The sequence below is a fragment of the Microtus oregoni genome, unplaced genomic scaffold (genome assembly GCF_018167655.1).
Source record: "Microtus oregoni isolate MIOR12 unplaced genomic scaffold, Mior012 000000F_ref0000247, whole genome shotgun sequence".
Taxonomy (NCBI): Eukaryota; Metazoa; Chordata; class Mammalia; order Rodentia; family Cricetidae; genus Microtus; species Microtus oregoni.
The window spans coordinates 44196839-44208172 of record NW_024543059.1 but is presented as its reverse complement, the minus strand read 5'-3'; the positions used below and the strand labels follow the sequence as shown (position 1 = coordinate 44208172).

At 49.4% G+C, this 11334-nt stretch overlaps 1 protein-coding gene across 1 annotated transcript; it reads left to right on the top strand.

Annotated features, from left to right (window-relative positions):
• The first annotated feature begins 6167 nt into the window (after positions 1 to 6167).
• Positions 6168 to 9052, top strand: LOC121453508 (orphan sodium- and chloride-dependent neurotransmitter transporter NTT5-like). The gene is made up of 4 exons (XM_041660355.1): positions 6168 to 6370; positions 8137 to 8323; positions 8598 to 8799; positions 8916 to 9052. The coding sequence occupies exons 1-4, from the start codon at positions 6201 to 6203 to the stop codon at positions 9050 to 9052; spliced, it is 696 nt and encodes a 231-aa protein (XP_041516289.1). The 5' UTR covers positions 6168 to 6200.
• The last annotated feature ends 2282 nt before the right edge of the window (positions 9053 to 11334 follow it).

The following is an 11334-nucleotide window of genomic DNA, read 5'->3' as shown; positions in this document are numbered from 1 at the left end:
CTATCTTTCCGATACGGGCTGAGCCCCGAAAAAAATCGGGCTCCAGACACCTTTGGAATGTCTTCCAGGGCTGCGGGAGAGAAGTCTGAGCTCGTCAGCTCCTTCCCCAGCCCTCCAGATACTAATAGATCCAATCGAATCTCACTGAATGACAGAACGACAAAAGACTCAGACAGACACAGACAGGGCGCTGGCCAGCTTATCTCCCGGTGGTGGGTCGATGGTCCCTGGGTGGGGGTCTCAAATCCTGGGCGGGCCCCCAAATGAAAGACCCTCAGAGAGGACCTTCCCTCAGGAGGAGACCCCTGAACCCAAGGAACAATCCGAGACCACTGGCTGCAAACTGCAAGAGGTTTTTTTTATTGAGAGTACACAGGTACCTGCGGGCGTCAGAGTCTCTTTGGAAGACTTTGCGAGCCCTCAGGCTGGGCAGGGGGTCTTTTATTTGGAAATGGGCAGCAGAAGCATGCATGGGTACAGGGATTCCATTGGTCAGTTCGAATGAGGCGATGGGTTCACTTGGGGACAAGCTCCTCGGGGACATGAAGATATGATAATAGCTGACTTGGCTCTATCTAGGGTACATGTGGTTTTTCCCAGAACTTTTTGTTCCCCTCCTAGGCCTGATGTCTGACCATAGATATACTGTTTGGCAGCCTAGGAGTACTGACTTTACCTTGAACTTATACTTGTTTGTGTGAAAGCCTTGCAAAATGGCATTACAGCAGCTAAGCTGGGGTCTTTCAAAATAAATGTCATAGGAAATTACACGTGATAATAGAAGAAAATATGTAGAATTGATGAGAAACTCATATAGTACATATGAGATGTTAATACATAGTCTTGTATATGATAATAATCACCTATAATATACTATAACAAAAAATTCCCTGTTCTCAGTGTTACAGAATAAAAAAGCTATGTGATATAAGTTTCTAAGTTTAGCTGTCTCCCCTTCCAAAACCTAAAAAGAGCAAACATTTTACATGAAGGATTTGGCAGTGGGTTTTTTTTTGTTTTGTTTTGTACTCTTGAGACTAAGTCTCACTGCATAGCCCAAGTTGGCCTTGAACTCTTGAACCTTCTGTCAGCCTCAGGAGTTCTGGTGTGCTGGGCATAAAATCATGCTAAAATCAGCTAAAATCATGGTATCTTTTGAATGTTCACAGTATCTACAGTAGGCACAGACACTCACAGCAGACTGTAGCTTCAACTCCAGGAGATCTGACCTCCACAGGTACCTATACTCATGTGCACCCCTCCACACACACAATTAAAAAAAATCAGGGCTGGAGAGATGGCTCAGTGGTTAAGAGCACTGCCTGTTCTTCCAAAGGTCCTGAGTTCAATTCCCAGCAATCACGTGGTGGCTTATAACCATCTGTAATAAGGTCTGGTGCCCTCTTCTGGCCTGCAGACATACACACAGACAGAATATTGTATACATAATAAATAAATATTTAAAAAAATCAGCCACGGGGTACCTCACCCAGCAAGTAGCACTCTCTCTTCTCAAAACTTGCTGGATGGCTCCTGCTCTGTTCCCAAAGAGGATGTTGGTTGCACTCAGCCTACAGAAGAGGCCCAGAGGCACTTCCTAGCCAGAGAAAGACTGGGATCTGCCAACATCCCTGAGGCTCAGATGGAATAAAAGAGGGATGAGAACACCATCTGAGAACCACAGCTCCTCTGCCTCCTGTTCTGTGGGGACCCAAGGATGCGCACAGTCCCAGCCATGTGTTCCTCACCACACCGTATACCCTCAAACCGTGACCGAAATAAATCCTTCATGTCAGGTCACAGTGAGAAGATTAATGGGAAAAGGCCCCTTCACACTGAACCCCTAGTCCTAGCAGACTGTTTGTAGGAACGGTGCCAAGAACTGGTATGAGGAATCCAGATGCTCACAGGGACACAGATGGAGCACAAGGAAGAAAACCATTTCTGTAGTGTGCTGGAGTAGCCCAAACTGCTTAGCCAGGGGGCCAGCTGCTTCCAGGCTTGGATGTTCTCCCTCCATAGCCACTGTTCAATGATACCGACCAGTAGCAGCAGGATGAGGTACATCAGCAAAAAGGTGCCTGTGGAGGGGTGAGATTTGCTTAGGCAGCTGGGAGCCCGAGAGCTTTCACACTTCTCCCTGGGGGGTCTCGACACCCCTTCCTTAACCTCACAGCATAGGCTCTGGCTTCACCTCCTCCATTCTGGTGGCACAGGTATGGGAAATGCCACATGCTGCCAAGTCAAATGGAGAAGGCCACCAAGATCAGGATATTCTCTATATTCTTCTTCTCCTGGAAGTGGTTTGGAATCTTGGTAATTCGGACTTCTCTGGTCCTGAAGCCCCAGGACATGGATGTGGGGTCACCGTGCACACCAGAAAGCCCAGGGAGGTAGAGGTGATAGAGCTAGGAGAAGTCTCTGCACAGTGAGGTGGGTGTCAGGGATGGTGACCAGAGAGTCCCGTCAAGAGCTTGCTTGAGGTAGCTATGGCCTCTGCCATGGGACACTTACTGGGGACACTGGTGGGTGTACATGAACCTGTCCTCTGGAGAGTTGGAGGTCCTGAAGCTCAGCAGGAAGGAGGCCACGGGGACACTTACAAGCACCGAGATCCTTATCCTAATAATCAGGATGATAGAGACGATGACCCAGGTGGCAAAGAGGCACAGGGTGGTGTTCAGGACCAGCATCTCAATCCCTTCTTCCACCTGGCTGGAGGCATCAAGGGTTGTGTGATACCAGAAATACTGGTAGGGCACTGTCCGAAGGCACTGGATCTCTGCGTGGAGGAGGGGGCAGAGATTCAGATACTTAGAGGTCACCTTACATGCTGCCTCCAATAGCTCTTGCAACTAACCCATCTCCCTGTCCCTCTCCTTACTATTCATACTGATGTTCCCATGGTCACGGGAATGCATCTTGCATTGTTCCCAGGGTGGAGGGTAATCAAAGGACTGGCCCAGGTACATGACGTTCCAGGAGATCAGAGCGCTGTTATACAGGCTCACCAGCACACAAGCCTGAGGAGAACAAGGTGGGCCCGAGGGGCGACATGGAGGAGACAGGGCACCAGGAACTTGTGGGTCTGCCAGCCCCAACCTACCAGTGTGCTGGAGTAGCCCAAACCGCCTAGCCAGGGGGCCAGCTGCTTCCAGGCCTGGATGTTGTCCTTCCGTAGCCACTGTCCAATGATCATCTCCATGTACAACAGGGGGATCCCCACCAGCAGCAGCAGGATGAGGTACATCAGCAGAAAGCTGCCTGCGGAGGGGTGGGATCTTGCTCAGGCAGGTGGGAGCCCCTCAGCTCTCACACTCCTCCCTGGGGGGGGGGTCTCGACACCTCTTCTTAACCTCACAGCATAGGCTCTGGCTTCACCTCCTCCATTCTGGTGGCACAGGTATGGGAAACGCCACGTGCTGCCAAATGGATATCATAAGGATGTAATGATTTCAGAATTTGAGTCTAAGGATATGTTGCTTTGGAGAGGTCTTCTTTTGTTTTCACAGAGGACAAGACCCTGTGGATTGCTTCTATCCCAATATGGTATGATAGATCACGCCCTCCTGAAAGGTTGTTGTGAACACCCTCAAAAAATTACTTCACTCAACTGCCGCCTGAGATGAACCTGGCACACAGGTTACACTATGAAAGACCTAAATATCAGCGCCCCTGTACAGCAGGAAGAAGTTTGGAGAGAAATAACTATGCCCATATTTCCAAATATTGTTTTTAAATGTTCTTTTACATTTAAAGGGGTATATGATATAGATATAAATAATTTGCATTAGTATGGATTTTAAGGTCAATTTTGTTATATGTATATGTATTTCTGTTCTTGACTAAGGTATGTGATTATGTAGATCATTAAAAAATGTAATGTATAATTAGAAAATATAGGTTGTTAATGGATAATCATCTATAATAGTCAAGCTTGTAGTCATGTTAGTTTAATTTTCTAGATATATAGAGATATATTTCAGTTAGGTAAGCATTCTTCATATCTTTCAAAGACTACAGAATATGTTATTTAATATTTTAATAACTTAGGGCTTTTTATGACAATGAGACATGTCTGCTCCTGGCAGCACCAATCTACTTCAAGAGGAAGATGGGCATTGAAGAGGCTCCTTATGGAGTTTGATAGACATTTGGGCAAGAAACTGTTCTTGCCTGGACTATTGTATAAATTGGACATGAAGAACCCACAGAGAGAGGACTGCTGAAATTGCCTAAAGGTGAGATGGTCTTTCGGGGTTCCTGCTTCATGAAAGAATCTGTGAGATATTCTGCAGGACACAGCAGATAGTGACTGAACTGTCTTTGAAATTTCCTGCTTCATGGAAATGTCTGCTGGATACTATGGGCCTGTAGGCCGAAGATGGATGCTTCAACTTTGGGTGACTGTCCAGACAGTGAGATGTCTCTGTCATTTCTAGAGTATTGGACTTCTTGTTTGCTTAGGTAATATTATTTCTTTCTGGAATCTTTGATGGAGTTGAAGAATGGTTAGTTATAGTTATAGTTTTCCTTAGTTATGATAAAAGATAAAATAGATATAAATATTGTAACTGTAATTCTTACTTGATAACTGTTTTGTTATATGTAATTTTACTATGTTAAAATTAAAGCCTTTTTTGTTTAAACAGAAAAAGAGGAAATGATGTTGGAGTGTCATCTGTCTATCTGTTGCTTTCATTGGTTAATAAAGAAACTGCTTGGCCTTTGGTAGGCTGTCCCGCGCTACTGTCTCGCCAGCAAGAACGACGTGGCACACTCAGGATCCTTCTGCAGAAAAGCTTTAATGCATCTTGAGAGGGAGAGCATAAGCTTACAGAGCGGAGACCCCAGGGGAAGAAAACCCAGCCCTTAAATAGGTTAATGGTCTTCGCCTAGGACGTGTCATTCCCTGACTGGCTGCAGCTCGTCAGCCCTTATGACGCCACGGGAGAGGCAAAGAGTTAGGGATGGAAATTTACCACGCACATGCGCGCTAACTTACTTATCGGTTTGGCGCTAACGAATGCAGGCGCCATCCTGTAATGGAGTATGTGGCTCCCCACAGTAGGCCAGCCCTTAGGTGGGTGGAGTAGACAGAATAGAATTCTGGGAGAAAGAAAGCCGATTCAGGCAGTCTCCATGACTCTCCTTTCTGAGACAGACGCAGGTTATGATCTTCCTGTACCACCTCGTGGTGCTACACTCATTAGAAATGGGTTAATCAAGATGTGAGAATTAGCCAGTAAGAGGCTGAAACTAATGGGCCAGGCAGTGTTTAATAGAAGACAATTTGTGTGTTGTTATTTCGGGGCATAAGCTAGCCAGGCAGCCAGGAGCTGGCCTGCAGCTCCTTCTACAACAAACAAATGACACAGAAGCTCGAGGGGCCGAGTTTGGTCTCCAGCACCCGTGTATAAGGCCAGACAGAAAGGGATCCTTGGAACCCAGAATTGGGGTGGTGGGGACAGGAGGATCCAGGGTCCTAGTCTAATCAGCGTGCTCCAGGGCAGTGAGACCTGTCTCAGGAACAAGGTGGACAGCGAGAAGGAGTGGAATTAGCAGGGCCCGGACTGCGTGCTAGCATGCACAGGTAAAAGGACAGAAGAGAAACATAAGAGACTGGATCCAGGAACGTGATTCTGGGCGGTTTGGGAGTGTGGGTGACATTGGGGTGGGTGCTAGGACGCTCCTGTCATACCTAACCTTTTGTGTGTGCAGCGGGGTCTGCACAAGCCTGTGGAAGCCAGAGGTCAACCTTTGGTGTCTTTCCTTAGGCACTGCCCTCCTTTTTCACCTCCCACTGACCGGTTCACTCTCCAGCCCCCCCCCCAGCACCTCCCTCCTCCTCACAGCATCCTGCCCACCCTCAACCTCACTAATGTTTTCTCTATCTTCCTTCTCCTGCTTCTTGTGACCTACCTGCCTAGATGCTGATTTTCTCCATATTCTTCCCCTATATCCTCCTCTGCTGCTTCTTCATCCGCAGTCTCTTCCTGCGAGGAGCGATGGCTAGCCTCAGGCGCCTGGTGACCATAGAGGTGAGTCCCTCTCTACCTCACTCCCCAGGCCTCCCAGGTTCGTTGCTCTGTCGGCCTCACCTCACCTGGGAACCCTCTCCTCCACAGCTCTCTGTCTTGTCATCGCTGGACACATGGCGTCAGGCTGGAGGCCATGTGCTCTACTCCCTCGGCCTTGGCATGGGCACCATCATCACTTTCTCTTCCTACCAGACTAGAGGTGACAACTACCTCAAGTTGGCCTTCTTTGTGGCCATGGCCAACCTGGTGACGTCGTTGCTGAGCACAGCCATCATCTTTCTGGTGCTGGGCTTCTGGACCACAACCAGCGGGCCCAGCTGTGTTGAGAAGTGAGTGGCACATCCTGGCAATGTTAGCAGAAGCTTTCCCTCCTCAGCTCCCCTTCAGCACCACAGTCCTGTCGGTCAGACCCTTCCGTTGAACCCCACTTCACCTCATCCTCAGAGTAAACAACCACTGCCTAACGGAAGAGGACAGTTCTAGAAATTGCAGATGAAGCTAAGGATCATTTTCAAGTTGCTTCTTTAACCCGCAAGGCTGCTGTCACAGCTTGCCACGATGTCCCAGCTGCCACGATGCGGGCGGCAGCTGTTGGCACGGGCTGTGTTTGAGTTGGGAAGCACCAGGTGTTTGCGCTTTGCCCAGTCGCTCTGCTTTTTTTTTTCTAGCTGTAGCCAGATACTGGGGTGTGTTTGTTTCTTTTTGCTTTGTTTTGTTTTTGTTGTTTGAGACAAGGTCTCACTGTCTATCTATGGCTGGCCTGTACTTCACTCTGTAGACCAAGCTGGCTTCACATTCGTAGAGATTTGCCTGTCTCTGCCTCCCAGTGCTGGGATTAAAGGTGTGTGCCAGGACTAGAGAGATTGCTCAGTGGTTAAGAACACTGACAGCAGCCAGGCGATGGTGGCACACTCTGGAGGCCCTGGCAGTTGGTTCTCTGAGTTCGAGGCCAGCCTGATCTACAGAGCGAGTTCCAGGACAGCCAGGGCTACAGAGAGAAACCCTGTCTCAAGAAACCAAAACAAAGAAGCAAACTTGCTGCTCCTCCATAGGACCCGGGGTTCAGTACTCAGCACCCACATGTTGACTTCCAACCATCTATATAGGTCCAGCCCAGGGACCTAACACCCTCTTCTGGCCTCTGAGGACATTGCCCACATGAGGTAGACAAACACACACATACATGAAGACAAAACAACCATACACACAAGATAATAAAGGTATGTGCCATCACAATGGGCACAGAACTGGAATTTGTTTTGCATACACCAATTTTCTTATACACTTTGAATTATTTCTTTTATCTTTTGAGATATTGTCATGTAATTCCTCCTCCCTTCCTTCTGAGTCCTCCCACAAGCCTCTCCTTGCTCTTTTGTTTCATTGCTGTAGCTTTCAGAGGCTTGAGAGTTTTCCTTCCAGTTAGGATGTCAAGGGTTAGCAGCAATGTCTGTCTGTCTGTCTGCTTGGTGCATGTGTGCACCTGCACGTGCACATCTGGGTATGCGTGTGGAGGTCAGAACACAGTTCTGTGGAGTCTGCTTCTCTCTTGTGTGGTTCAGAGATCAAACTCCAAGTTTGAATGGCAAGTGATCTGTCCACTGAACTATCTCATGGCCTAACTCTTTTGAGTTGTTTTGTTTTGTTTTTCTGAGACAGGGTTTCTCTCTGTAGCCCTGGCTGTCCTGGAACTCACTCTGTAGACCAGGTTGGCCTCGAACTCAAAGATCCACCTGCCTCTGCTTCCCGAGTGCTGGGATTAAAGGCGTGCGCCACCACCGCCCAGGGTGGCTCACTTACACACACACATATCACATACAACCACACACACACACACACACACACACACACACCGCACTACACACCACACACACCACATACACACATCACACACCATGTACATCACATACATCACACACCACACACACACACACCATATACACATCACATATATCACACACACACAGCCCCCAACCATGGGCTTCCAGAGCCATGATAGTGTATATCTGTATGCGATTCTCCTCCTCCTTCGTTGGTGATGCTTGGAGAGCCAGACCATTCTCTATCGTCTTCTTTTCTCTTCCTATGCTAGCAGGAGTGTCAACAAGCTGGTCGATCTGATAATCAAAGGTGTGCTGTCCCAGGCTGCCTGGCCTCCCCAAGGCATCATTCATAAACCTCCAGTAGAATACATGGACTGGATCAGTCAGCTCCCCAGCCAGCTCCAGGCGGATGTGGTCCGTTTCTCCCCACCCTGCAGCATCCTGGTACAGAAGGAAAAGGTGTGTTTGTCAAGGAGGCTGGTCTAGTGGCCTCCCCGCAGCCAAGAGTTCTGATCTTGGCTCCCCTCCACATCTGTGTGCCACAGCTACATTGTAGCTCACTTCAAGAGACCCAGAAAATGAATGTCACTCAGGTCGCATAGCCAAGGAGGGACAACTTTGAACACTTTAACCTCCTCGATTTCCACGCTGAGTGGCAGACATGACTAATGAAGTACTCTCCCAACCCCATCCATCCAGACCCTGCCCTGCCTTAGAGCTCTTCTCCCCACAGTTCATGGAGGGCCCTGGCCTGGCATACGTGGCCTTCTCTCAAGTCATCTCGCTGTTTCCTGGCTCCTCTTTCTGGGCCATCATCTTTTTCATTGCCCTTGTAATCATGGGTCTGGCCACACTGACAACGCTCCTGGAGAGTATTGTGCTTCCTCTACAGAGAAACATCCCAACCTTCGAGAAGTATCCCAAACTGATACCAGGTACAAAAGCCCCTACCTAGTAATCTTCCTCTCACTTACCTCACCCGAAGCATCCCGGAGTCACATGGACCCCCAGCTCACAACCCCCAGTGTACCCCATCCACTTCCACCCTTAGTGACTGTCTGCTTGGGAGGACTTCTGGGCAGCTACGTGGTGTTCCTGTTTGATGACCACCTGGTCCCTATGGTCCTCGTCGTTATTGTGGTGCTCCAGAACCTTTCTCTGGCTTTTGTCTATGGAATCAGGAGGTAATTTCCGATCCCGGGGTGGGGGGGGACTTAGCTATCCAATCTATCCTAGGCCTAGGCACTGCACGGGAGTCAAGGTCTTCAGAGAGGACCTGCTGTGCGCATAGTGTTCCCTCTCTCACACACACTTCACACATACCCGCTGTGGGCACAGTGTTCTCTCTAACACACACACTTCACACATACCCGCTATGGGCACAGTGTTCTTTCTCTCTCTCTCACACACACACACTTCACACATACCCGCTGTGGGCACAGTGTTCTCTCTCTCACACACTTCACACATACCCGCTGTGGGCACAGTGTTCTCTCTCACACACACTTCAAACATACCCGCTGTGGTGTGGGCACAGTGTTCTCTCTCTCACACTTCACACATACCCGCTGTGGGCACAGTGTTCTCTCACACACACACACTTCACACATACCCGCTGTGGGCACAGTGTTCTCTCAAACACACTTCAAACATACACGCTGTGGGCACAGTGTTCTCTCTCTAACACACACTTCACACATACCCGCTGAGGGCACAGTGTTCTCTCACACACACACACACACAATTCACACATACCCGCGGTGGGCACAGTGTTCTCTCTCACACACACTTCACACATACCCGCTGTGGGCACAGTGTTCTCTCTCTCACACACTTCACACATACCCGCTGTGGGCACAGTGTTCTCTCTCACACACACTTCACACATACCCGCTGTGGTGTGGGCACAGTGTTCTCTCTCTCACACTTCACACATACCCGCTGTGGGCACAGTGTTCTCTCTCTAACACACACTTCACACATACCCGCTGAGGGCACAGTGTTCTCTCACACACACACACACACACTTCACACATACCCGCGGTGGGCACAGTGTTCTCTCTCATACACACTTCACACATACCCGCTGTGGGCGCAGTGTTCTCTCTCTAACACACACTTCACACATACCCGCTGTGGGCACAGTGTTCTCTCACACACACACACACACACTTCACACATACCCGCTGTGGGCACAGTGTTCTCTCACACACACTTCACACATACCCGCTGTGGGCACAGTGTTCTCTCACACACACACACTTCACACATACCCGCTGTGGGCACAGTGTTCTCTCACGCACACACTTCACACATACCCGCTGTGGGCACAGTGTTCTCTCTCTCTCTCTCACACACACACACTTCACACATACCCGCTGTGGGCACAGTGTTCTCTCACGCACACACTTCACACATATCCGCTGTGGGCACAGTGTTCTCTCTCTCTCTCTCTCAAACACACACTTCACACATACCCGCTGTGGGCACAGTGTTCTCTCACACACACACTTCACACATACCCGCTGTGGGCACAGTGTTTTCTCTCTCTCTCTCTCTCACACACACACACTTCACACATACCCGCTGTGGGCACAGTGTTCTCTCACACACACACACACTTCACACATACCCGCTGTGGGCACAGTGTTCTCTCTCTAAAACACACTTCACACATACCCGCTGTGGGCACAGTGTTCTCTCACACAACACACACTTCAGACATACCCGCTAGGGGCACAGTGTTCTCTCACACACTCACTTCACACATACCCGCTGTGGGCACAGTGTTCTCTCTCTAACACACACTTCAAACATACCCGCTGTGGGCACAGTGTTCTCTAACACACACACTTCACACATACCCGCTGTGGGCACAGTGTTCCCTCTCTCTCACACACTTCACAAATACCCGCTGTGGGCAGTGTTCCCTCTCTCACACACACACTTCACACATACCCGCTGTGGGCTCAGTGTTCTCTCTAACACACACACTTCACACATACCCGCTGTGGGCACAGTGTTCTCTCACACACACACACTTCACACATACCCGCTGTGGGCACAGTGTTCTCTCACACACACACTTCACACATACCCGCTGTGGGCACAGTGTTCTCTCACACACACACTTCACACATACCCGCTGTTGGCACAGTGTTCTCTCTCACGCACACACTTCACACATACCCGCTGTGGGCACAGTGTTCTCTCACACACACACACACTTCACACATACCCGCTGTGGGGACAGTGTTCTCTCTCACACACTTCACACATACCCGCTGTGGGCACAGTGTTCTCTCACACATACACATACCCGCTGTGGGCACAGTGTTCTCTCACACACACACATACCCGCTGTGGGCACAGTGTTCTCTCACACACACACACTTCACACATACCCGCTGTGGGCACAGTGTTCTCTCACACACACACTTCACACATACCCGCTGTGGGCACAGTGTTCT

Bases quoted from the DNA above. Each gene is read 5' to 3' on its own strand.
- LOC121453508 (XM_041660355.1), top strand. From the start codon at position 6,201: ATGGGCACCATCATCACTTTCTCTTCCTACCAGACTAGAGGTGACAAC. The intron at 8,324-8,597 runs GTGTGTTTGTCA...TTCTCCCCACAG, and splicing joins TCCTGGTACAGAAGGAAAAG to TTCATGGAGGGCCCTGGCCT. The intron at 8,800-8,915 runs GTACAAAAGCCC...TTCCACCCTTAG, and splicing joins GTATCCCAAACTGATACCAG to TGACTGTCTGCTTGGGAGGA.